The sequence below is a fragment of the Wyeomyia smithii genome, chromosome 1 (assembly GCF_029784165.1).
Source record: "Wyeomyia smithii strain HCP4-BCI-WySm-NY-G18 chromosome 1, ASM2978416v1, whole genome shotgun sequence".
Lineage (NCBI taxonomy): Eukaryota > Metazoa > Arthropoda > Insecta > Diptera > Culicidae > Wyeomyia > Wyeomyia smithii.
Genome location: NC_073694.1, coordinates 195,112,733 through 195,137,261, shown reverse-complemented (window position 1 = coordinate 195,137,261; position 24,529 = coordinate 195,112,733). Strand labels below are relative to the sequence as shown.

The 24,529-nt window shown below is 37.5% G+C and overlaps 1 protein-coding gene across 1 annotated transcript; it reads right to left on the bottom strand.

The window, feature by feature from the left end:
* Window positions 1-439: 439 nt before the first annotated feature.
* On the bottom strand, window positions 440-23,291 carry LOC129725602 (uncharacterized). The gene is made up of 3 exons (XM_055681617.1): window positions 22,849-23,291; window positions 12,502-12,645; window positions 440-1,782 (listed from the first exon to the last, which is right to left on the bottom strand). Exons 1-3 carry the CDS (start codon window positions 22,997-22,999, stop codon window positions 1,463-1,465), a joined length of 615 nt encoding a protein of 204 aa, XP_055537592.1. The 5' UTR covers window positions 23,000-23,291; the 3' UTR covers window positions 440-1,462.
* Window positions 23,292-24,529: the final 1,238 nt, after the last annotated feature.

The following is a 24,529-nucleotide window of genomic DNA, read 5'->3' as shown; positions in this document are numbered from 1 at the left end:
TGCACGTCACAATGCGAAATCCACCACTGACAGTTTTTGAAATTGTTAACATGAGAGCCAAAATGATGAAACGCACTCAATTGGGTTGTTCGCCCAACAAACAATTTTATTTATTTTTTTAAAAATCACTTTTTGTTTAGAAAACGCAGTTTTTTAGATTAGGTATAAAAACTAGTTTAGCTAAACAATCCTATTTGTGTTCGACGCGATGGGATAAAATATGTATTTTGAAGTTTGTCATCTTGTTTTTCAATAGTATCAAGCTCCAAAGAAAAATATAAGAGGATTAGTTTTGAAATACTAAAAGGCATCATTTGAGCGAATGGTAATGTTTTATGGAAGTTTTGATACTGAGTTTCATTGAAAAAAAATTGCAGTATATGAGTCTTCTTAAGATCTTCAAGTTCAGAAATATGGAATGAAAACGCTTATTTTGGTCTGAAATTATTTATTGAAAATACATTTTGTAATATAGAATATTTTTTTGATATATAATAACCTTCCTTGTTTGCCTTATCTCCGAATTTCGTACGAGATTGAGATTATTGTAGCGATGATCTGTCATATAAAGTTTTCAGAGTTCATTCCTAGTGATGTTTCTAATACTATATATTCATGCAAAAAATGAATTTCACGTTTCCTTCCGAATAGCAGGGAAAAATAATGTATGTCTTACAATCTACATTAATAAACATCGGGGAATGAATGAGTGTTTTTTTTTCCTTTTTTTTAGTGCATACAGTAGCTTTAGTGTTGCAGAATAACATCCTATTAAACAAAGTTTTTAATTTTAGTTTCAGCGTAGCTGCATTTGCAAAAGAACATTCATCTATGAGTGTTATATTTTACCTATTTTTTAACTGAGATATTACAATTTTAAGCTTTTAAGGTGGTGCCTAAAAACCAACTTTTTTGGTGCTTAAAAACCAGCAAAATACAGAACTTACATCAAAAAACATTCAAAAAAAAAACGAGACGAATTAGTATAACATAGAAGCTGTACATAGTCGCACGAGTTACTCGCGTATTCATTTGTTAAATCACAAACCTAAATATTAAAATAAAATATAGCAATTATTGATATGCATCCCAGGCGATTCATTATATCATAGAGTACGAGTATATCATTGCGATCGTGCGTAGAACAAATGATCACCGACGAAAGCTACCATGTATTACTCTTAAAGTTAGATTCATAGCGATGGCAAACGCATTTTTATTTCTCCGAACTTTATTCTAACGCGATTGTAAACTTTAATGGGCTTAGTTTTATACGGAAATTTCAGTGAAATTCAATGACCTGGCTTGGTTCTTTTAAGGCAAAAAAGTTGCACAGCATGTTGGATTTTTATAACACGAGATACATTGAATCATAAAAGGTTACTATATCTAGAGGTTGTTGGAAAATTTATAGTGATTAGCTGCTGAAGGTTGTAGGACGCCCTAGCGACATCGACTACGCTTACATGCTCTCTCCGCCAGGGTGGTTAAGCAGTTTTCTAAGCATCGAAGAAATAATTACGAGAAGCAACGCTGGGACTAGAGGTCCTGATATGAGCAAGGACACGGCTCCATTGCAGTGGCGAATGTCATGCTTATCTTCATAGTAACCAAGCTCTTTATCACAGAGACAAAGCTTGTAGTTGCTGTTATTGTTGTTCATCATGCTGCTCGTCATGAACGTCTTACTGGTCACCAGTGTCGTAGTTTTGGTTACGTTCTCCACCGCACATATCATCCCGATGTCGCATTGCAAGGTGTCCGCGCACAGGTGACGGAGACCTGAAATCGAAAGTATATAGTATCAGTTGAAAATAAACAAATTGAGATGGGCTTATTCTTTTAGAGACAAAAATGAGTCACACGTGAGCACGCCGCAATATGTTCTTGCTTTTATAGCTATAGATCATTACTAGGAGCGGCCTAACCTCACTTTTTCGACAGCTTCGTTCTTACGAAGACTGCACACTTAGATTTTGTCACCGAGTACGGTAAAATAGATTACCGAGATTTCAACAGCTGAGATCTCAGTAAAAATCTCGGTAATACATCAAAACACCGAGATTCTGTAAAAGCAATAATCAAAAACCTGTCAACTTTACCGAGATTCTCGGTAATGTTCAACTGTCAAAGTATTACGAGAACTTCGGTAAAATTTACAGAGGTACGTATTTTGCGGTATTTGTTCGTCAGATAACCCAGAATATGATTAAGACGATTAAATATACAAATTAATTTATTAATTACTAAGTCAACTGATCAACTAAACACAGCTTTGGTGAAAACTGGAGTGTTGTATTGCTTCCAGGAAATAAAGTAACATCTATCACTCTGCAACTTTCATCCTGCGAGCGAGTTGGTAACCTACAAAATTGATTAGATTGATCAATATTTTAGTTAATCTGAACTTTGCAGATTTCTCCATAATGATCCATAATGAATGAAGCACTCATTATTTTGACAGTTCAATTTTTCGGAATCTCAGTACGGTTTTTTTTTTGTTGGACGAAATCTCGGTTAAATGATGCCAGGGTTCCGAGGTTCAGTATTTTACCACATACATAAGACATACGTAACACTCAGGAAGAAATCTTCCAGAAAAGTTGGTACAAAACTGGTTGGTACAACTACTCGAACGGTACCACACTCTGAATAAAATCACTGTTTGAGTTGTTTTTTAAGGCAGTGTACCTGAGCAGCCTTGCATTTGTCTCGTTCCTACTCGTAAAATGCATTGATTTTGTAAACAACTTTTTGACAGTTCCTTATGAGATTTTTTTTTGGGGCTCGAAAAAGCCGAGAAAAAGAAAATTCATTTTGTTCATTATTTGTCCAGCAGTTGGACAGGAGGAGGTACGGAGTACTATGGGGCAACGTGTACCAGAAAAAAACGCTAGTGTTACGTATGTCTTATGTATGTGATTTTAGTCTACCGAACTCGGAAATTTTCGGTTTTACGGATTTTTTCGGTATAAAAATTTACGGTATTCCGGTAAACACTTACGGTTTCCGATTTCTCAGTAATTTTCTTACTGAACAACGGTTAACTAAAATGTTTTCAGGTAATTCGGTATTTTACTTTACCGAGAGAACATTACGCAGTTAAGTGTGTGTGATTTTTTCATTAGAAACTATCATTGACAACTATTATCGAACACATTTCAGCTCCATCGAAAACAAATCTAGGTCCGCAAAATTTAGCTTCCGGAACTGCCAAATGACGTCATCGTGCAATGATCATTGCTCAAAAAAGTGATTATTACCTTTTTGACAGCTCAGGGAGGTTTGTTTACAAGGTGTTAATTTTTTTCCGGTTTATCGGTTTGGGAGTATTAATGAGCTGTTAAAAATAAAAACAATTGATATGAATACGACACCCCTAGCTGGTCCCGAGGTACGATGCCGGTTTAACAAACCAGTCAACGTTCACGCAAAAGTTGAAGTCTTATACAATCATTGTGTCTTCCCGATTCGCACAAATGTTGCCCAGAAATCACACAATAAATGTGTGAAACGCATAACGCAACAGTTGTACCACATACATAAGACATACGTAACACTGGCGTTTTTTTGTGGTACACGTTGCCCCACACTACTCCGTACCTCGTTCTATCAAACTGCTTGATAAATAATGGACAAAATGAATTTCTTTGTTCTCGGCTTTATCGAGCCCCGAAGAAAATCTCATAAGGAACTTTCAAAAAGTTATTTACAAATCAATGCAGCATTTTTCGAGTAGGAACGAGACAAATGCAGGCCTGCGAAGGTACACTGCCTTCAAAAACAACTCAAACAGTGATTTTATTCAGAGTGTGGTACCATTCGAGTAGTTCATTTTGTGTTGTGAGTAACAGTTACTCAGTTTGACTAATTCATGCTGTATTTGTAATGAGTAAGTATTACTCAGTTATCTCCCAGATGGTCTCAAGGTACGATGCTGGCCTAACAAGCCAGTCGTTGTAGGCTCGAGTCTCGGCTGGGGAGAGTTAGTGTCAGTGTCAGTGTTAGTGTTAGTGACTGTTAGTGTCAGTAGGATCGTAGCGCTAGCCCCGCAATTGTGTTGTACACTATAGAGTCGGCTGCGAAGTCTGTGTATAAATAAACAGAAGATCAAGTTCCGAATCGGAATGTGGCACCAAAGCTTTGCTTTGCTTTAAGTAGTACTCAGTTTTTGATATTTATCCATGCCATTCAAAAATGAGCGACTACATGGTTACTCTGTTTAGGGTAGATCTACTTTTAACGAAATTGAGTCAAATTTTACTCAATTTAGAGTAAAAACGGCCAAGCGTGTGGCTTTGCGTTTCAGTAACAGCACAAAATCAATTGTCTTACACTTCGGTTTTTCATATCATTTCAGTTAAGTTGAACAGAGATTTACGAAAAAATGTGACAGCTGTCATTATTTCTTAAACCGAGCACTCAGTGGTGCCGTTCTTGGCAAAAATTACCAAGACCCGGCAGTAAATTTTAAGTGTGTAGTTCGTACTACGCGAATTTCTCTGCACACGCCAGTCTTGGGATTTCTAATGAATTGGGTTGTTTAGCTATTCACGGATTTCCGTTTCTATATATCATCTGAAAGAGTGTAATTTTCTGAGCAAAACGTATTTTTTTTAAAACTTTATATCATTATCTTTTGATTTTTAAATAAAGAATAACAATTTCCTCTAAATCGCTACAAAGACATTTGGTACATGGCCGAACTGTCATTGTAGCGAATTCGAGCAGTTTTAAACCGTGATTTAAACAGCGAAGGACAATGATAGAATTTTTTTTTTAAACCTCGTTTTACTAGAAAAACGCAGATTTTTCAGATGATATAAAAAACTGATATAGCTAAACAACCCAATTCCCGCATAATCAATAACCATAACAACATGCTTAACAGCCTATTCGGGGTATAGTCCGAACTGTCTGGGTTATCGTTAATCCATATAGATTATCGTCCGTTCATGGTTCCTATTTATTAGGGTTGGCAGCACAGTTTTGCCAGATATATTTATTGATGAAACACATTGAACATAAAAGGAAGGTGAGGAGGAAACTCCCCGCATAATCAATAACCATTAAACGTGCTTAATAACTAGTTTGGGGAATAGTTTCGACTGTATGTGGTATCGTTAAACCATATGGATTATCATCCGCTTATTGTTATTAATTGTGCGGGTCACTAACAGTTGCACGTTCCCCTCTACCCACAGTCCATGCCAAATAGTGACGTAGCTTTACCAATACTTGAAACATACCTTTTCCTCACCTTTCTTTCATGCACATTGGATGAAACACATAGTGATAAGTGACTTTTCACCTACGCACACTAGTGAACGTGTAAACCCGTGTAAAGTTACTTTTGTTTTCTCCAAACTGTAGAACATCGCATCTCGTTGCTTCGACTATTATCACTTTTCACCATTTTCGATCCATTATGGTCAGTAGCTTCTTCCGATGTCTGATCACGAATGAAAAAATTTATTCAGAAACAAGTTTAAAACACATAATGAGTATTCAACTGCATATTTGTCCCGCTATTAATGACGTAGCCTTCGAAGGGGGGGGGGGGGGGTTTGCAGTTTTGTGATGAAATGTAACGAGGGAAGGGTAAACGTAGCAAATGTTAATCTAAGCTTTCATGCTGATATTGTAATGTTTTTGTTATAATTGTTTTTTTTAGTTACTGTTTCGTTAGTTTAGTGTAATTTTTATTACTGTCTGGTCTTTCCTTGTTCATAAGTGATACAGTGTATGTTTTAGATAACAGAATATGCGGGTTTTAATTTGAAAAAATACCTGCTTTTTCTTATACTAATCGAAAACCGACCTTTCAGTAGGCATTACGTAATTTGTCTAAGATCTCTACGAGTTCTCTTTGATTTTTCAATTGAAAAATTATATTTGTTTTAAATTTTCACTAACTGGCAAGTAGTGCACAGAGTGACATTACTGTTGCTGGCTTTTGGGGAATATAACCCTGATAGTAAGCAAAGTGACATTTCCGCTGCTGGCTTTACGTGTCATGACAGGGATGCCAGATGTGAAGACATGGTTGATTAACCGCACTCGATTTAATGTGTCACTGGAAGATTTGTAAGCTTTCAACAGAGACCGTGTTTAGAGATTTCCTTTGTATAAAGACATTGTTTTGTAGAGTGGGAAGATATTTGAAAAATGACCTGGCCTCCCTGTGTCTTGATTTCTTGACGGTAGGGTATGTCTTAAAACCACTTACAGTTGTTAAAATCCGAAATCGATTTTTTCAATAGATTAGATAGATTAGATGTTTTGCAGGTTCTTGCTTCAACATACGTCTAAATCAAACAGTCCAACGAGTTAAGGTCCGGGCTACTAGGAGGCCTTGTAGCACAACGTATTGATCCTCAGAGGCCTTCACCCAGGAATGCACTCGGCCCATCAAAATACCGGTATACACTTCGGTATTGGTTTTACCACCAATATTAATGGAAAAGGGCGGTATTTTCAAACCGTCGGACACCAGTTTTCTCAGAAACATCCTCAACTTTGTTCGCTGGAATTAACCTGTCTGTACGGCTGTTGGACACTGCTTCGATGCTGATCAGCTTTTCATTGGAGAACAGGATTATCTTTTTTTTTTTCTTTTTAGCAAAGGTAACATTTTCTTCGAACGAGTCACTTGTAGTTTCTTTTATTCACTCCGTGATCAAATGGCGTTTCACTCTAACTCTGGAAGAAGCGTGCAAGTCATCCAGGTTTCAAACAATTCTTGCACGGACCGAATTGATCACGATTTGCGTGCGTGTAAACCGAGGACGTCCACTTCCCGGTTTTCGCTGCTTGAGGTCATCCTGTAGCGACTTCTAGATAAATTGTGGCCAAATGACATCCAACGCCTCGGCAATCTTGGTGTGGTCCCAGTGGCTCTGTGGTTAGCGATGTCGGTCGGCTAGCTCTCCCACACGGTTGTGATATTGGGTTCGATTCCCGATCGCGTCGAGGAACTTTTCGAGCTGAAAATTTGCTCGACTCAGCACTGGGGCACGGTGTATCGTTGTGCTTGTCCTACACATGCAAAATGTGCCAAAAACAATATCGATAACGAATTCTCTCAACTATTTTAGTTGATCGAGACCGCTATTAGCCCTAAGGCTAAGCGAGCGATATCGTGCCTCGGCAATCTCTTTTGGTGTCTTTTGGGCGAACAGTAAACTTGTAATCACTTTGACGTACATTTTCACTGACCGATTGCGATGTTCTTGAAAATAAATGTAAACAAATCCACTGTCCAGAAAAACAGGTCATTAGTTATGCAAACTAACCTAATACTAACAAGGGGCTATTCACATACCAAGTGGACAGCTTGGAGGGGGGGGGGGTTGGCTAATGTCCACGGTCCATACAATTTTTTTAGAATTTATATGGGCAGTTGTCCACGGAGGGGGAGGGGGTGTCAAAATCGTTGAAAATCTGTCTACGTGGTATGTGGATGGCCCCCAAGAACATTTTCGCATTTTTTTGAAGTAGAATACTTCTCTCAGGAAGTTCGGCTACATAGGAATGTGAAATGAAAATCTAAAACCGAAAAAAGTGAAAAATATGTCCAATTTCAAATACTAATAAATCGGTTAGTATTCGATGGATTTCCTTCGTTCTTGCAGCAATAGATTGGAAAATCTTCTAAGATTCTTCCCAAAATAAGATAATTGTAATGTTATTATTCACACTATTGTACTATTGAAAATAGTCCAGCCTTGTCAAAACGAAAAATTCGACCTCTGATTGGTCGTTATATGCTTGCTTCCCAAGCACGGTCGACAGGATCATATACCTTGCAATTGAAAACATGCTATTTGGCCTATATAAGAGCCTGTTTCAGCCGGAGCCGCTCATAATAGTTCTAGACAGCGACAACAGCAGTCGTCCTTCCTTAGCAGCAGCACTAGCCCTGTGGTTGGTCACCACGTCTCAGGAGCAGCGCGGTTTTTCTCAGCGTGTGTCGCCAGACAGCCATTATTCCCCCCGTGTTGGGGCAGCATGATGATTGCCATCAGGAAATCCAATTTCGGAAATCAAAATGCCTTTTTTAAGGCAAATAAACGAGTCATTGAAAGGTAATAATTTTTGTCAACGCAAGCAAGCATTCTGTGTTGCATCCTAGCAATTCAAATTTGTCGCACCCGTCTAATTTACTGAATGTGAAACAGCTTCCACAGTGCATATTGTCCGTGTATCTTAATTCCCCCAATATTAGGGCAGCTCAAAGGTTGTAATTAGCAACCGATTTTGAACCGCAACATGCCTTTTTCAAGGCAAATAAAAAAATAATTGAAGGTTTATAATTTTCTGGCATCAACACAAGCAGACATTCTGTGCGGGATGCAATTTTAATTCTGTTGTAGTTGTCTAATTTTAACTTTATTTAGTAAACCCCCCACTGTAGGGGCAGCGCAAACGGTTACACGGATGGTTATTCGAGCTTCCGGAAAATCGTACCTTCGAATTAATGAGTTTGACCTGTAGAAAAATGTAGGTAATTTGTTATTTCCGGCATTTATGGGAAAAATCTGTGAAAATCTATGATTTTCCAAAAATATCTGTCATCTGTGATCACAGATTCTGTGATTTGAAAAAGGGAAAAAATCTGTGATTTTACAGAAAAATCTGTGAAAATGGCAACTCTGGATACGGGTTAAAACCGTTGCGTGTGTGAGAGCACCATCGGTGTTTATTCGCTGGATACACTATCTACTGTCTACTGAACGCAATAATCTGCTTACATGCGACACGGGGACGGGAACATTTTCTTCAACCCAGCTGCACAACACGACACAAAACATGTTATTTTGTTGCTTCAATGAGAGTGCCATCGGTCCGGCTCGACAAGAAATCATTTTTGTGCATCCGTGCTACGAAACTGAGGAAAAACTATAGAAACTGAAAAAAGAGGTGGAGCTTATCAAATGATCGCTCTGAGCCGGAATGAAGTGACACATATTTTTCAAGTTATATCATTCCACCACGTACGAAAAATAATTCATTCCTATTTTCATCCCTATATAAGAGCCTATTTTAGTCGAAGCCGCTCATAATAGTTCTGAACAGCGACGACAGCAGTCCTCCCTTAGCAGCAGCGGGAGCGAGCAGTGGGTACCATCGATAGCGGATAGCGGCCACAACTGTGGCATGGCTGTGGATAAGCGTAGCAGTTTCAGCGGATCTCACCATCGATAGTAGCAGGGCCAGCAGATGCAGGTACAGCGGATACCAATAGCGGCCACAACTGTGGCATGGCTATGCATAGCGTAGCTGTTGCAGGGGGTATATCAGCATCGATAGTAGCAGGGTCAGCTGATGCAACGACACTCCCTTCACTAAAATGCTGTTTCAGTGTGGTAGCGGGAAGCATCAGCAGCAGGCTTGCATGAAGTGAATACATCAGCCAGCAACTTTCTGTAAGGCCTCTGCCATAGTAGACGCGAAAAGCGGCGCGAACCGATTCGCTCGGCCGTAGGTTAATGTACACCTCTACTGATGGCTGTACATTAACCTACAGCCGAGCGAATCGGTTCGCGTCGCTTTTCGCGTCTATTATGGCAGAGGCCTAATGGGAAAGTTGTATCATTTTGTTCAGAAGAATATTATTGTCGGTAATATTACAGAGATGCGATTGCGTAAATCCGATTTTGAATTGAACAATTGTTCTTTTGAGAACAAATAAAACACTTATTTGAAGAGTTAATAGCTTTTGGTACCAATAGCAGTATAGTGACAGCCTCAACGATAGACGCAGCCGGTACTTCCCTGAGACTGATGTGGAAGTAAATGGAAGCAGCACAGCGAAACAGTTCGGGTTATGCTTAGACGCGCGTCATTTTTCGTTGTTGATATTCCCCACATGAAACGACGCGCTTTCGTATGATAGCGGCGGTATTAGCGGTAGATGAATTTGCCAACACATCCTCCAGTAAAGCCGTGTCTAGTTATCAATGTGAAAACACCTTAGCGCCTTAGTCCTCACTGTCAAGGTAACACAGAGATGTAAGATAAACACTACATCCTATGATAAATTGAAAAACTGTCCTTATAAAGACAACAAATGAATTAATAAAGATTTAATTTTGAAGTAGAATACTTCTCTTAGGAAGTTCGGCTACATAAGGATGTGAAATGAAAATCTAAAACTGAAAATAGTGAGAAAAATTTCCAATGCTAATAAATCGGTTAGTTTTCGATGGATTTCCTTCGTTTTTTGCAGCAATCGATTAGAAAATCTTCTAAGATTCCAACCAAATGCATGAAATTGCAATTTTATCATTCGAAATATTGTACTATTGAAAATTCTTAAGCCTTGGCAAAACATAATTCGACCTCTGATTGGTCGTTATACCGCGCTTTCGCAAGCATGGTCGGCAGAGTTATGGACCTAGTAAATTGGGAATGCATCATTTGGCCTATATAAGAGCTTCATCAGATAATAAACAAACATTTCATCGGATATTCAATTGAACAACTGAAATTTGGAGAACACAAATGATTATTTGAAGAGTTAATATTTTCTCGTTTTGCGCTATAATCCAAAGTTAATTATCTTCATCTACATGCATACTCTGATTATTGTTACGTGTTTGCGTCGCTTAGTGTTTGGCTACGGTCATGCAGAACGCAAATAACGGCACGATGCGATTCGGCAAGACGAAATCTGTTGAAATGTATAGCTCTACTTCGCCTTAAAAAGAGCTGTACATTTCACCACGGTAAGGCGAATCGCATCGCGCCGGCATTCGCGTTCTGCATAACCGTAGCCTTTGTTCCGTTCCCGTTTAATGATGTCGTATTAAATGTGCATATTACAATTCGGCAGCACTTCAACTTCTCATTTGCACAAAATTTAAAAATATTTAATGAACTTCATCCAAAATATCAGACAAAAAGAAATTACAATACTGCCAATGAACAGTCAACGTTTATTCACTAGAAAAAATGACTGACACGCGCGGGTTATCTTTCTTGTAAAAGTATTCTACTTCAACCTTGCGGTCGTGGCTTTGCATACAACCTTCTTGTGATTTTTTCTGCCATATGTAGTGAGAAAAATTTCTGGTATCTGGCAAAATGTGCGTTATCAATTTGTCAAGGTGAATTCTTCAGTAATCCATAAATTGATTATTTGGGAGAGATTGACATTTTGCTGCGCAAGTATAAAGATTTGTAACGATTCAATGGTACTCTTTACAAGGTGTGAATCAGATTGAAAATAAGGCAAACAATTTTCTGTTAAAATTTTGGCAATGACTGTAAAAAAACCTTCTACAGAAGTGCCTTTTAACTTCAATCAAAAATTTACATTATGTATTAATTTTCAGAGGTAAAATGAAATAAGCCAAAGCAAAGCACGTCAACAATATGCCGTGATAGGAGGAACAAGTAAAAGGAAACAACTCTTTTATTTACTTTTCCCTTGTATTTTTTACGAGGAAAAACAGAACAAACTGTTTTGAAGATTCAGCATAATGTACTGAACACATTTTTTCAAATCCGCTAACAATTTTTCGAAATTTAGTTCTTTAATATCCTTTTTCGGCACTTAAACAGCGCGTGCCGAACAAAAGCATCAAGAATGTTCTTTTGTACGATATAATGTGCGTTCGTACTATGCGAACCATACTGTAGACGACAGTTTCGGGGAACTGACGTAAGCAGATTTGTCAAATGGATGATTAATGTCATTATGATGCGTGAAAAGCTTTCGCCATTACGAGGTACAGAGAAAAAAAACTAAATACAACACACTATTACACGCCAAAAGTTGGTTAGACAATCTGACGGAAATTTTACTAACAGTCCAAAACGAAGAGCGCTGGTTTTGTTTTCGACGAACTGTAATTTGCCATGAAATGTTGAACAAACTAGGCTCAGTTAATGCATATTCAAATACTCAATCCGCTTACCCCATAATAAAGGCTAACGAGAGAAAGCAACTATTGAATGACGTGAACAGCATGACCAATTGATTTATTTCGTGCCTATCTGTTGATAGGTAGGTATTACTAGATGTAGTACCAATGTTTATGGTAATGTTATATTGTGTCGTTAATCTATTCGATTGTGAGACCAGTTGGAAATAGAAAAAATTAAACCTCAAAACGGACCTGGGTAGAGCTTTCCATTTTAACGAACAATTGACAATTATGTATTTTATAGTGTTGGAATATGACGGATTTCTTGAACATTCAATGGTTTAAGAACCAACAATTTTTCCCACGGCAACGCCGTTAAATACTAACATGAAAAACTGAAATTTTCGGTTCTTTCTTTTCCATGCAAACGGTAGCATTTGTATATTTATAGAACATTAGTGCTTTCGAAGCGGCACCCATTGCCGAGGGTGGTGAAAAAGTTACCCTAGCCTAAATAGAATTGGTAGCTGTTGGCTCGTAGCAATTTCGCGAATTTCCTGTCTGCCCTGAGCGGTTCAAGCATCGACGGGTGCACGCTTGAAGGCACCTAATTTTCGACAGGCCTCACCTTTGAATTTGGCCTGGCAATAGCCGTTGTCAGGCGCCTCGAAGTCTCCACAGAGGCATCGCATGCGATCATCTGCAGCCATAACACAGCTCGTGTTCTGTATCGCCGTGCACTCCGCGTGACTGGTGCACTCCTTTGCCTTCACTGGAAGTAGGAAAAAAAGGAAGCAAGTGAGATTACATTGCCACAATAAAAGTAACACTAGAAGGAAATATTTACAGGCAAAATAGCCCTTGTAAAAAATCGGATCTTGTGATAAGAAAGTTTATAATGCTCGTGTACGCCGTCAATTTTGCAACATGTTTTATGAACTACATACTCAAAGTGCCCTGTCTAACAACATCTTAATTATAGGAGTGTCCCAAAATGTGTGGAGTGTGGGTTAAGGGGGAAAATTTGCTTTTGATCGAATTAGTTTGATAAATAGTCGTTTTCGCCGTTAGAATGCAAGCAATAAATCACTGCGAATGCATGACGTTATTATTCATGTCTAGGCACCATCAATTCAACTCAAACCGCTGGATGTTCCGACCTGCTAATTATGGTTCGCGATGCCAATTTCAGCAACGTTCATTGCAAACATGCAACCGACCAAGCCTTGACTTGACGGTCAGCAGTAATTGCGCTGAGCTGATATCTATCCTTTATTCGCTGGTGGTCAAATTGAACAAGAAAATGGTGGCCAATGAAAGTCCTAATCTTCATGGTATCAAACCTCTCTGCAAAGATCATTCAAAGAAATGTTCTGTAAGTGTTTTTAGATTTTTTTCCAATTTCGCTTAGACAATCATTCACCTAACCACACTCTCAATCATACAACATCAATATTCGTGGAAGATATCCGAGTCATAAGGTTGCCTTTCTAGCATTTGGTAAAACGCTGTTCAAGTTATTGATTGTCAGTTTTGTAGCAAATGATCGGGCAAGAGCGCTCCTTCTGACTTTCATTAGCTAGAGAAAATGAAAAATCGGCTAGCACATAACGTGTTGGTGCCATTTCTTTTCTCACTCCTATTCTACGACCCAGGTTATGATCACTTATTTACCATGAAACTGCTCGTGAATTTCCCCCTCTAAGGTTGCTCAATCAGTTGATTGAACATAGTTGTCCCTATTCAAAACTGCACGACTTCTGGAGAATCCAAATATGAATAAAACATGTTCAGCTTGAATCTAGAAAAAAAAATGCAAAATATTCTCCGCCTATATGACAGAAACAAACTAGCGAGAAAAGCGAAAACGTCCTCGAAACACGTGCCACCACTGGTTTTTCGCACAATTTTACCTGCTCAATAAGTCGTCAGCAGCTCGCCGAATATAAAACCGGTGGCTACAGTTTGAACGAAACTGGCAGTAATTGCTTGCACTTGATGAAAATATTTCCGCTAGAGCTGCAGCGACACTACTAACGCGAAACCTGGGCCCAGTACATTCCAAGGCAACCGCATAAAAAACCTCCAATTAGCACGAACGCTCCAATTTGTCCTCCAAAGAAAATTTAAGCTCATTAGTATTCATCCTCCGGGTCAAGTTAGTTAACCGTTAGGAAGCGCAAAAGAAAGGACCCGCACTGGGCGTTGAGTCTTATCAGGTAACGCAAATCAGAATATGTTATTGCTCACATGCACACCACAGTCCCTGCAGGACTCATTTCATGTACAAACACACATACTAATATTTCAAACGGGAAATTCTACTGCGAGTGGATCTCTCCGACATCTGAACTCTAGCCCTGGTGGGCAGTTTAATTAATAGGCTTCGAAGGTATGTAGAGTGGAATAAGCGTGTTTAAAAAATAGCATGAAAATAACCGCCACGATTAATGTACGCCTGATAGTCGATAAACGCAGCCCCAGCGAGGCTCTTCCCGGTCCCCCGATGTAGGTTAAGGTTTTGCGTGATTCCGTTGAATACCGTTATACCACCTTATCTTTGCGAATGAAATCCATTCGTCGTGTTTGCAACCGGAAGTACGCTTGCTCATACTGACCGCCGATAGCGGGCGGGAGTTTACTAGGCATTTTTAAAGCACTCCACTAAACACATTCATTTTGGACTGAACAGAAAAGACACGAGTACTCCAAAAGGCGGCGTTTAAACTTGTTTCGTTTGATTGGGTTTAACGGCAACGATATGAGCCTTGGTGACGCTGTAGTCAACAACCTTTGTTAAAAGTTTACCCCCACTAGACAGGTCAGCTTGGAAAATTGTTACCTCACTTAACCATAAATGACTGACCAATGGAGTATGGCTTTTGCACCGACGCATAGTGGTTTAAAACGCAAAAAACGTTATCGTCAGCCTTTTAAGTATAAAAATACTATTTACACGCTAAAGTGTTTTCGACAAAGTTTTTGTAGATCTTGAGAGGCATCTTTTGATGTAAATAGATTTTAGGTTAATTCACCTAAAAATGAGATAAACAATTTTTTTTGTTTTCTTATCAAATCAAAACGAAGTCTTCAGCAAAGTTGTAGACAATTTTATGTAGAAAAACTTTACTGAAGACACTTTGGTTCTACCTCTTGAAAATCGACCACATACAGGCAATTTTATACACAGACATTCTAAAAGATTCTGAAAATCAAAAAATACTAAATAACTTTTTCAGATGTACTTTTAGAGGCCTACAATGTTCTAGATATTTCTTCATATTTAAAAAACACATCATTCTGCCGAACATAACTTGGGCACATTTTCAACTTTTTCATAGGGTTTAGAACATTTAAGATGAAAAAATGCACTTTTTCAAAATGAAATTTGGTTTTGCAGTTTTTTGCAGCTTTTAGAGAAATTTCTAAACCCTATGAAAAATTTGAAAATGTGCCCAAGTTATGTTCGGCAGAATGATGTGTTTTTAAATATGAAGAAATATCTAGAACATTGTAGGCCTCTAAAACACATCAGAAAGAGTTATTTAGTATTTTTCGATTTTCAGAATCTTTTAGAATGTCTGTGTATAAAATTACCTGTATGTGGTCGATTTTCAAGAGGTAGAACCAAAGTGTCTTCAGTAGAGCTTTTCTAAATAAAATTGTCTACAACTTTGCTGAAGACTTCGTTTTGATTTGATAAGTAAACAAAAAAATAAATTTTTTATCTCACTTTTAGGTGAACTAATCAAAAATCTATTTACATCAAAAGATGCTTTTTAAGAACTACGAAAACTTTGTCGAATACACTTTAGCGTTTAAATAGCATTTTTCTACTCAAAAGGCTGACGATCACGTTTTTCGCGTTTTAAACCACTGTGCTACGCCTTGTGATTGTGTAGTTTTTTGATTTCTTCGTGTTAAAAATACAAGGTGTATATTGCCCTAAAGGTTGTATGAAATGGTGACGTAGGACTAACAATGTTTTTCTTTGTCACAAGACAACAGTATTATTTTATTAAGTGCGTAGTAGTGGATTTGAATTCTAGTGGAATCAGGCCATTTGTTCAGTGATCTACGTTATTATTTGTATTCTCAAGCTTGCCATTAATCCTTAATCCAGCAGTACGATCGTGATCTGTTTACTGATCTATAGAGGAATGATTGGGCTTTCGTTTGAAGTAAAAAAAAAATGTGCCGCCATTTTGGATTTTGTCAGAATATAGCCGGGTTTCGGGTTTTCAGACCTAAACCCGACATTTTCAAACCTGAAATATTTTTTTTCACCAAACCCGAACCCAGCCCGTACCCGACACCTTCAAAAATTTTCAAACCCGAACCCGACGGGTGCGGGTCCGGTTCGGGTTTCGGATTTAAAAACCTGAAACCCGACCATCTCTAATACATAATACTAAAAGTTCTATCGAATTTGAAAATTGGAATATTTTGAAAATCCTCCCCTTGGCGCCTATGAACACCACCATTCGCCTCATTTGATTTTATAAATGTTTCTTGAAGCATTTTTTCAGCTTCCCAATCCTGGTGTCAAATTTAAAACCGGCGGTTGCGTACTTGCTCAAATACACGTTTTTCTAATCAAATATAAGATGGTGGATTTTTTTTCTACTTCAAATGAAAGATCTATCACTCCTCTTTAAAATGACATTTTGGCGGAAGAGGATTTAATGACAAATTGTAAAGATAAATATCAATAATAATAAGATAAATTGCTCACAACAGTAACGTCCAATAATTTGAACTGTACAGAGCATTTTTCTTATTTTTTTCACTACTTTCTACCAATATAATACACATAAATATCCCTTTTCGAACAAGTTGCCCTTAAAAGATTAAAGCTTATTAACCATTCCTTTGTGAATTTGAATGCCTCTCTCTAATGTTTAATTGCTTCATAAAAGTCGTCAAACTTTTAAATCCCATTCAACATTGAAACCATATGAAATCCTTAGTCTACAGTCTGTTTTTTCATCAATCTGAAATGAAAATTTGAATTCTGTATAACCATTAGCAAAAGTGCTGAAATGAAAGTCAAAAAGATTGAATCCATGTTTATTTTCTAGAACTCGGAAAGTATAATTAAAAGTTCCGAAAACAATACACACAATTCCAAGGTCAAAACCAAATAAATTAGAAATATAAACCACAATGCAATGAAAGAACAAATAGTAATTCGAAACAAGAAACTTTATATAAAACATGCAGAAACTGGAAATGTATTCCGAATTTTTAAAATTTTGACTGCTAAAGAAAAAGTCGAGAAGAGGAGATTACAGAGCCCGAGCCTTATGATCCAGAACTTATTAGTAAAACCGGCATCCTAAATACGGTAAAGTGCTTCTAAGGACAAGAAAAGACCAAAATAAAGAATGAGCCCAAATTGAGCTCAGAATCGCCAAAAAAAGCTTCTTAAAGACAGAAAAGGCCAAAAAAGAAAATGATCCCTGATTAGGCTCAGAAACGCCGAAAAGTGCTTCTTAAGGCCAAAATAGAAAATGATCCCGAATTGAGCTCAAAAGCACCAAGAAGCGCTTCCCAAGGCCAGAAAAGGTCAAAATAAATAATAAACTCAAATTGAGCTCAGAATCGTCAAAATGAGCTTCCTAAGGCCAGAAAAGGCCATCATAGAAAATGATCCCAAATTGAGCTCAGAATCGCCGAAAACTCCTTTTCAAGTCCAGAAAGCCCAAAAAAGAAAATGATCCTAAATTGAGCTTAGAATTGCCAAAAAGTGCTTCCTGAGGCCAGAAGAGGTCAAAAAAGAAAATGATCCCGAATTGAGCTTAGAATCATCCAGAAATGCTTCTAATGGCCAGAAAAGGCATAAATAGAAAATGATCAGAATCGCCGAGAAGTGCTCCCTAATGCCAGAAAAGGCCAAAAAAGAAAAAGAAATTGAGCTCAGAATCACCAAACAGTGCTTTTAAAAGCCAGTTCGCGAAGACCGCAACCAGGTCTTGGATCGAGGTTCTCCGCTCTGACTAAAACTTCCAGGGTTTGTTTTTCTATATAATAGAACAATGTTTTGCATAATGCCATATTATTTAGAAAGGGGCAAGTGGGGTAAAAAAGCACGTCCAAAATTGATGTCCAAAAATTGCTTAAAACGTAAAATTGTTATAACTTTGTGTAAACTGAATCGATTGTCATAAAAATTGGCATGTTAATCCTACTCTATAAAGGGAACAAAATGAGAGTTATTGGAAGTTGCTATCAAGGCTACATGATGAGATATTCGCATTTAAAAAAAAGGAGATAACTTTCACAGAAGTTTTTCTCTTGCCAACAGATCTAAGCTTAAAACCCAAATAATACGTTTTGTAGTGCAACTCAAGAGCTTTAATTAAATATATTCAAAAAATGCGCCGTTATAAAGATGCCTGAGAAAATCCATTTTTTCTATAACATGTTATTGACCATCATTTCGAGCCCATTGTGCGAGAAGCGAAACTCCGTTTGTGTCGTTGTTCTTCCCTTGAGCTATCATTTTCAGGCTATGTTTGTTTATGCACTAATGCAATAGCTTGCAGAATTTGAGGTTTTTGGAAAAGGGTTTAGTGGGGTAAACAGGCTCTTCAAAATCTTATATTCAGAAACTGCTCAAATCGTAAAATAATTACTCTCGGCTTACGTTCGAAGTTGAGAGGTTATTTTTGGAGCTAACAAGAGAATGAATGAATGTCAACAAAGCCACGCGATACTTTCTGTTGAGCCTTTCTTTAGTGTAGGGTACATTAAATTATTAAATTACCATAAGAAAAAAGTTTCACCGGAAGATGCTCATAAGGCGTCGTACACAAATTACGTAACGCTAAAAATATAGATTTCAGACCCCCTCCCCCCTATGTAACGATAGGTAACGTTCGTCATGACTCCCCCATCCCCCTAAAATTACGTAACGCTGATCAGGCCCCTCTCCGAAATTTTCAGTTTCGAGCAAACATCACAGTTACGTAACTGTCTCTACTATCCCCCCTACCCTCCCCCCTACGTAACAATAAGTAACGCAGACTAAACCCCCCTCCCCCCCTTCACGAGATACGTGTACGACGACTAAAGGAATTAGGTTAAAAGTACACCCTTCTGCAGGAATTATATGCTTAGAATCGCCGAAGAGTGCTTTTGAAGGACAGAAAATTGAGCTCAGAAACACTGAAAAGTGGTTTTAAAGGCCAGAAAAGACCAAAACAGGAAATGATCCCAAATTGAGCTCAGAAACGCTAAAAATGCTTTTGAAGGTCAAAAAAAGCCAAAATAAAACATGACCCCAAATTGCGCTCAAAATCGCTGAAATGGCCAGAAAAGACCAAGGTAGAACATCATCCCTAATTGAGTTCAGAATCACCGAAAAGTGCTTTTAAAGGCCAGAAAAGGCCAAAAAAGAACATGTTCCTGAATTGAGCTCAGAATCACAAAAAAGTGCTTTTAAAGGTCAGAAAAGGCCGAAACAAATATGATCCCAAATTGAGCTCAGAATCGCCAAAAAGTGCTTCTAAGGTCAAAATAGAAAGTGATCCCAAGTGGAACTCAGAATCGCCAAAAAGTGCTTTTAAAGGTCAGAAAAGGCCGAAAAAAACATGATCCCAAATTGAGCTCCGAATCCCCAACTAGTGCTAAAGGTCAGAAAAGGCCAACAAAGAAAATGATCCCAAATTGAGCTCAGAATCGCCGAAAAGTGCTTTTAAATGCCAGAAAAGGCTCAGAAACCCCAAATAGTGCTTTTAAAGGTCAGAAAAGGCCAAATAATAAAATGATCCCAAATTGAACTCAGAATTCCCAAATAGTGCTTTTAAAGGTCAGAAAAGGCCAAAACAAATATGATTTCAAATTGAGCTCAGAATCGCCAAAAAATGCTTCTAAGGCCAGAAAAGGCCAAAAAAGAAAATGATCCCAAATGGAGCTCAGAATCACCAAAAAGTGTTTTTAAAGGTCAGAAAAGGCAGAAAAAACCTGATCCCAAATTGAGCTCAGAATCGCCGAAAAATGCTTCTAAAGGCCAGAAAAGGACAAAAGAGAAAATGATTCCAAATTGAGTTCAGAATCACCGAAAAGTGTTTTTACTCGCTGAAACCATACACGAGCTCTTTGAAAACTATTTTTATAGACGTGAGGTCAACCAACTGGAACAAGTTTGAGTGCAATTGTTATTTTTTTACTGACTCTATTAAAACTGACACAAAACAATCAATTATCAAAGACCTCGTGTCACTAGCCTGGTTTCAGCGAGAATTTCCCAAACGCTTTTACGCTCAAATTACCTTTGTAACTAACACAGTGATCGGCACAATGGAAAATTCCCCCAATATAAATCAAATTTTTATCAAAAATATGGATTTATATTTGGGCCGTTCTCTGTAAGTAGCAATCCAATAAGAATTTGCTATATTTCAATTTATTACACTTTTGCAAAGGCATTCCCATTGATTTGATTAACCCATTATGGACCGGACCTAGATCCCGATTTCTCTTCAACGTGATTTTCATGATGCAGGCATGCGTTGTACTAATCAAATCAAATTTTTCGACTTTCCACAACCGAGTTTCTAACTGATCGTTTTACACTGCATACAGTGGGCCCGAGCGTGAAACATTGGTGAACGGTACAAAATGGTACAGATGGGAAGCTACTAGAATATATTATTTTTTGTTTCCGACATATTGAAAAATTGGTTTTTGAACACATCTGCGTGATACGCTAAACTGGCAAGTGCACCAGTTATGGATATATCGCATAAGTGCAATGGTACCAGTTATGGCAATAGTCCATTTAAACTCCATAGGCTGGTTCATGCCATAACTGGTACTCCTCCCCTACTTTATTCGGAAAAGTTTCTATGTATTTTATTGTGCTTCTTTTAAAATGTACGATTTTGTGATTAATTCACCTAGAAGTGATATGGAACATTTATTTTTTCAGGACAGTGAGATAGACAGCTAGTGTCTTCGAAAAAGTTGTGGCAAATAGTTTTAGTAGCAACTTTGTCGAAGGTGTCGGATTTCTATCTCATATGTTAAAAAAGATATAAAAAGTTTTATATGCAAAGTTCACTCAAATCATAATTTTAAATATAATTTTTTCCTGGATTTTCTACATATTTTATACCTTCTAGAAAATTATTAGCCAAACAGAAATACACTTTTTTGCTGAACATTTGATCTAGCTATGATTCAAAATAAAAAAAGGTATTCAACCGTTAACGGTTTTTCTAGGGTTAGTTTAATTTCAAATTACACGGCCGTACACAAAAATACGCAAATTACTTTTTGATGTTCTGAAAGCACGTCTATTCTACTTTCAAAAGATTATAAAATCATTTGTCTAATGAAGTCTTTTCCATTGTTTCAATTTAAAAAAAAAAAAACAGTTTGTATGAAAATTCTAACTTCATCAAATAACTATGTTATTTCTAAACATAGCATTTTACAATCTTTAGCAAAAATATAAATCCAATGAAATCGCGTAATTTTTTAGAAGGTCATAAAAATATAGAAAATCATGGGAAAGAGTTAGAATGAAAAATATGAATTTTTGGTCAAAGTTCAACACATGACGTCATCTAAAGTGAATCAAAAATCGTTATAAAAATAAATACGAAATATAAGAGTAGAAATAGAAACTAACTGAATTTTTCTCTTCTTAATGATATGAAGCGATTCTGTTAAGACGCTCGAAATTTTTTTTTACAATTTTTCCGAGTTATTCAAACTTTGTTTGTCTTTTTTCTCCCGCGACTCAACCGAGAATTTTTTTAAAATTATCAACAGTTTATTTATACTCTTATTACAACAGCCGCTCATAAGGGTTCCAGAAGCTTCATAAACTCTACAAGGAAATTTGAAACAACCGATGAAGAAGATAGCAAAGAGAACAAATAACTGTGACTAAAAATTCATATTTTTCATTATAACTCTTTCCCATGATTTTCTATATTTTTATGACCTTCTAAAAAATTACGCGGTTTTATTGGAATTATATTTTTGCTGATGATTGTAAAACGCTATATTTAGAAATAACAAAGTTATTTGATAAAGTTAAAATTTTCATGCAAAAGATTTTTTTCATTGAAACAATCGAAAAGACTCTAATAGACAAATGATTTATCTGATGTTTTTATCTTCTCATAACATAATTATCATTAATTTTACAAGAAATCTGATACAAAAACGTAACGTCAAGTTCTGAATCTGAATGTATCACCAAGGTTTTGCTTTTACCAATACAAACTAATGTGCCACACTAGGAGAGTAGTTTTACAATAAGATTGGAAGTCCCTAATATATTTAAAAGTGTGATACACTCTAATGATCACGCCATAACTAAATTGACTTGATTTGTGGAACATACAGTGACTGTAAACGAATTCAGTGGTAGTTCGCAGTCTTCTGAATAGGAATGCTAGATTTTTATTTCATCACTGGTATTTTCGAATTTAGTATCATTTTTATTTATTAAAATTTAAATGGTACGATACCAAAGTAAATAAAGATGTGTTTCGTTTGGAAACAGTTTTAAATGTTGTAATGTTGTAAATTGATCAGTAACAATGTTTCACATTTCTAGTTAAATATGCTTTTTGATTGTTTTGTGAAATTAATGGGTGAACGTTTCGCCTCCGTGTGCTCATTATGCTTATGTCCCCGTACATTTCGTTGCTTATACACAACTCTGGTCAAGCCGGCTCTTTTAATCGATGGCAACTTTGAAGCGAAAAGCTTCTTGACTGGGCAGAGGATTGGCGGTACTAGGAGTATTCGATCGGCTTTGGTATTGCTAGAGAGGGTATAAAATCTATCATGATCCGTCTTAAACTGTACGAATTTATTGGGTAAAACATGTTGCACAAATGTTGAACAATTACTAAGCAATATGAAAGTTTATAATTTTGAAAATGAGTTGAAACTTGACACAGCAGGGCTTTTTAAGGAATTTTTATTCCCGAAAGTACGATAGAAATACCTGGAGGCCGCGTTGGCGGTGGTGCCTGTTGATTTGTATTTGTCTTTCCGAAAGTGGTTAAGGCCGACGAACTGACGCCGAACAGCACTATTAGCACAGCAAACAAGGTACTTATGCTACCACAACGTGTCATTTTCTTCAGGGCTCCCATTTTTCACTTCTTTTTTATTTTTAGTATTTCGCTACTTGACGTATCCAACGAGAACACAGCAAAGTGGAACTTTTTTTTCTTCTGTTTCCGTGTGAAAAATCACAAAACTTTCGATATCGACGATATACTTGGCTGTCACTGCAGTCTCTTCCAGGTGTTGTAAAACCGAACTTACTCGTCCTTGTGAATTTCTGGATAAATTATGAAAAACATAATCCACTCCGATTTTAGCGACTAATTACTAGCAGTGCAAAATCCTTTCGCGTCCGTGCCGCAGCAAAAGCTGTTTTAAAATGAGCTCAGACTTGTTCGTCGGCAGGAGCTACAAGTGCCTGAAATCGTCAACGCAAGACGGTACTGAGCGGTATAGAAGAACGAGATTTTTTTCTTAAAATTTGTCTAGAAGCATCTCCTCACCTTTAACGCTCATTTTAGAATTTAGCAGTTAAATTCAGAAGAAAAATCTACCAAACTTGTGTTTGAACGCCAAGTTAGAACATTTCACAAACATCCCGATTGCAGGGTTCCGTTCCTAGCGAAAACGTAAAATTCGTATGCACGCTACTGGCGGAAGGTTTGCGTGTTAAAAACCATATTTTTCGCTCTCATTTTGTTTCTACCGCGTGCTGCAACGCGACAGGCAGCCTTTCTTACAAGTTCATACATATCCTTGTGAGAATATCCCCATACCGTCTCGTAGGCTGCCTACTCGAGAGTGGTCAATAATGGCCCATTGGAATGCTCACAATACTGACCAGAGCAGCAGCAGGACGGCATTCTCTCCCTGTTAACCTCCATTCTAGTTGAGGTATAGGTACTTTCACACCGAGCTTGTCAACTCAACCTTGCCTTGTGCGTGGCTGATTATTGCGACGAGCAGATTGGATATTTACGAAGACGCATTGTTCGGGACATTCGTACCAGTTACCGTGCACCCGCTTCATGGTGTGAAATTTACGCGAAATTCCGCAGATTGACCAGTGGTTTGACTTTCGTTGCATGAAATTTATTTCCCATTTAAATGATCATAAACAATTCTTGCACAGTATTTGAAATGCAAGTATCGAGCAATCCCGTACTGGTTTTGTCAGTGAGTGACACGGAAGTTTTGTCGATTTTCCGTACTCCTCACTATATTTATGCACCAATTCACATTACCCATCATTCGTTTCCATGTTTCGAGAAATCACCCCCGCGTTACGGTTGTTGTTTTTATTTGATGCCGCAATTTCGGAGCTCATGAATTTTGGCTGTTTATTTATCGAGCGAACAAGGGGGATTCGAGCGATTCGCACGACACTAAATATTGAGCTTGAACGTTAGTTCTTTTTTTCTGTTATGTCTGGCTTGCTGGAGCGAGTGAAAGGACGGAGGGTAAGTAACATATATTATTATGCAGGAATGTCAATTATGAAGGAAGTCAGTTTTTTAATAATGTTAGCATTTTGACTTGATAAAGTAGAATGCAACTTTTTTGCAGTTTCTTACTGCATAAAAGAGGAAATGCTTCGAGGATCCACGAACTCTGTA

Bases quoted from the DNA above. Each gene is read 5' to 3' on its own strand.
- LOC129725602 (XM_055681617.1), bottom strand. From the start codon at position 22,999: ATGGGAGCCCTGAAGAAAATGACACGTTGTGGTAGCATAAGTACCTTG. The intron at 12,646-22,848 runs GTATTTCTATCG...TCCTACTTCCAG, and splicing joins ACCGCCAACGCGGCCTCCAG to TGAAGGCAAAGGAGTGCACC. The intron at 1,783-12,501 runs GTGAGGCCTGTC...TTTCGATTTCAG, and splicing joins TTGCCAGGCCAAATTCAAAG to GTCTCCGTCACCTGTGCGCG.